Source organism: Octodon degus, unplaced genomic scaffold (assembly GCF_000260255.1).
Source record: "Octodon degus isolate 3935 unplaced genomic scaffold, OctDeg1.0 scaffold00165, whole genome shotgun sequence".
NCBI classification, from domain to species: Eukaryota; Metazoa; Chordata; class Mammalia; order Rodentia; family Octodontidae; genus Octodon; species Octodon degus.
In genome coordinates, this window is record NW_004524741.1 from 6011877 (window position 1) to 6014432 (window position 2556).

A 2556-nucleotide genomic window follows, 5' to 3' on the forward strand; every position below is an offset into this window, starting at 1 on the left:
TGGGTGGTAAAGCTCTGGAAACAGTTCACATTCTGGTTATTAGAAAAGAATTGTGAAAGACTTATTTTTAGACAAATGACACTGTATGATGCATAAAGCTTCCTATTTACAATTAAAAGTTACCGGGCCAGATTTAACATCAATGAATAAATGAAATTCTTTCCCCCTTTTCATTCTCCTATTCAGTTCGGCTTGTGTACCAAACAAAAGACTGTAATACCTCACTTCTACAGTCGCAGAATTCTTTTGCAATGATGAATGTTTGTAATTAAACTCTATTTACACAGTTGGTTAATAAGATTACAAAAAAATTACTCACATTTTAATTGATTTCTTTTGCAGCTTTGAAATTGTCTGGCCAAATTAATTACGGTCAGCTGGATACATTATACCACATTAGAAGTATCCATCACAGGTGAGTTATTCATGCATTTCTTTTTCTGTCATTGAAATGAATACAAATATGCTTGTTTTATGAATAAAGTGTGGCAATAAACCATGCCTGACTCTCACAGGTATCTGATTTACCACACAGATAAAAACACTTGAAAACCTAGAGATTATTTTTTTCAGATGGAAGGGGCAGAATATATATGCCATATTTTAAGGAAACGGTTTAGTGTGCAGCAGACATAATTCGTCTTGAGTTGGCTCTTTTTTACAATTTAAAGAGCAGTCATAGGGAGAAAAAGCCTTAAATGGCTGAAAACTCAAATATTCAGTGAAATAACTATTTGAGCAGTACACGGGGGATCCTAGTTGAAATATACTTAGCCCTGGGAACTGGGAAGTAGCTCTCTTCAGAGCTTAAGATTCTTAAGATTTGTGATACTTGGAGGTATGATTTTTAAAAATCTGTTTTAGTGTCAAGTCCTTCCCTTGAGCTGTATTTTCAAATTATACAACTGGCTATTTTCTTCCATGTCCATCTATGTTAACCTACTCGGCCACCTTCAATCAGCAATAGGACTTTGCCTCCTCCTTATGGGACTATTGAGAAAATATCTCAGGTTCACAGCTTTTTCTCTCCCTCCTTTAAAACTTCTGTAAGTAACACTCTTTTTTCTGGTCACATTCCATTCATCACTTCAAATTATTTCATTGTTTTCCTGTATCTTCCTATTTCTCCTTCTTTTTAAAAGAATGTGGGCAGGACTCACTGATGTTCCTAGGATTTCTCCCAAATGGAATGTTTTTAGACCTTTAAACTGTTCTTTTTTCTTTCCCAATGTCTTTCAGCAGAGAGAAAAATGGGTTACAATTAAGTGTATCTCCTTGACCAGAAAATTTGGGACACCACTGAGTTTCAGGATGTTACAGTACAGGTTCTCCTATGACCTGAGTCCTCACTGACCTTGAAAGGCTAGGGCCAAAATGTGGGCTGTCCTTTCAGCCCTTCTTTTTCTCTAAGTTTTGGTTTATAAACTTAGGTTGTTAACCCTCCAGAAGAGAGGCTTATTATTATTACCCTATAACACAGGCAGTTGAGCTTAAGCTTACTATCTGTCCCGATATCAAACATCTTAGGCCTAACACAAAACAGGTATTTTCCATCAAGTGTTGATATGTTAAATTTTAAGTCCCTCTAGAATATGAAGAAAAAAATTAAAAAAGTAAAATATATTTTTTAAAAATAGAAATGAACAGTAACATATTTTTACACGGAAGTTTAGAAATCTAACCACATACAGCCTTGTAGCAGGACACTCCTGTGATACTTTTTTCTTGTCTCTTGTTTTCATTTATTAACCCCCCCTTTTTTTTTAAACAAACATTTACTTGAGGGACAGTATGGAAGTAATTGGTATGTCATGAAAAGAAAAGGAATGTGATCAATGATGTAGAGTGTGCCTAAGGAGAGTCACATGGAGAGAAAACATTCTCTCAGGCTTTCACAGAGATCAAATTGGTCAGGCAATGGCAGTGACTCATCCACACAGATGACCCTGACAAAGGATCTGCAAACTGTGGTACAAGGTTTCAGTATAAATCCTGAGGGGATTTGACTGACCTTATCAGATACGAAAGTTACATTTCTTGATATAGAGGTCTTGCTTAATCATGGTCTTAACCATCCAGCAGAAAAGTATAAAAATGAAGTATAAAAAGTAAAGCCATATTAATATGCTGAGCTGTCAAAGGCCCAAGTCAACAACTTCTGACATTGCCAGTCTTCGGAAAACCCACTACTATTATGGACTACTGGACTATATTGGATTATTTTGCTGAATTCATGCACCTATAGTATTTAAATGACAATGGAATGCCTTTCTCTGACAAAGCTAACTAAAAAAGGGGGATACAAATGAATGATCATTTTGTATCTGTATACTCAAAATAGTTAGAATAGATATAAATCTGCATTCTCTTAATTCAATGAGTAGAAAGATTTGTTCTAATAGTGTCTGTGGACAGGACATCATGTCTGCATCTTGTACAATGAATAACCACTAAGAACAATATGCAATGTATTAATTATTGAAAATGTGCTAGTAATCAGTTTTGAAACAGAGTCATTGCTATTTGTTTCTCAATAAAATTGTTTTTTATTTATTT

At 34.8% G+C, this 2556-nt stretch overlaps 1 protein-coding gene across 1 annotated transcript in view; it reads left to right on the top strand.

The window, feature by feature from the left end:
- Cnbd1 (cyclic nucleotide binding domain containing 1) overlaps positions 1–2556 on the top strand; it is a gene marked incomplete at its 3' end in the record, with an annotated part of 439441 nt that overhangs the window by 29827 nt on the left and 407058 nt on the right. Inside the window, exon 2 of the mRNA XM_004643105.1 lies at positions 343–415. Within this exon, the coding sequence (XP_004643162.1) occupies positions 343–415 (73 nt within the window). The remainder of the gene's footprint in view (positions 1–342; positions 416–2556) is intronic.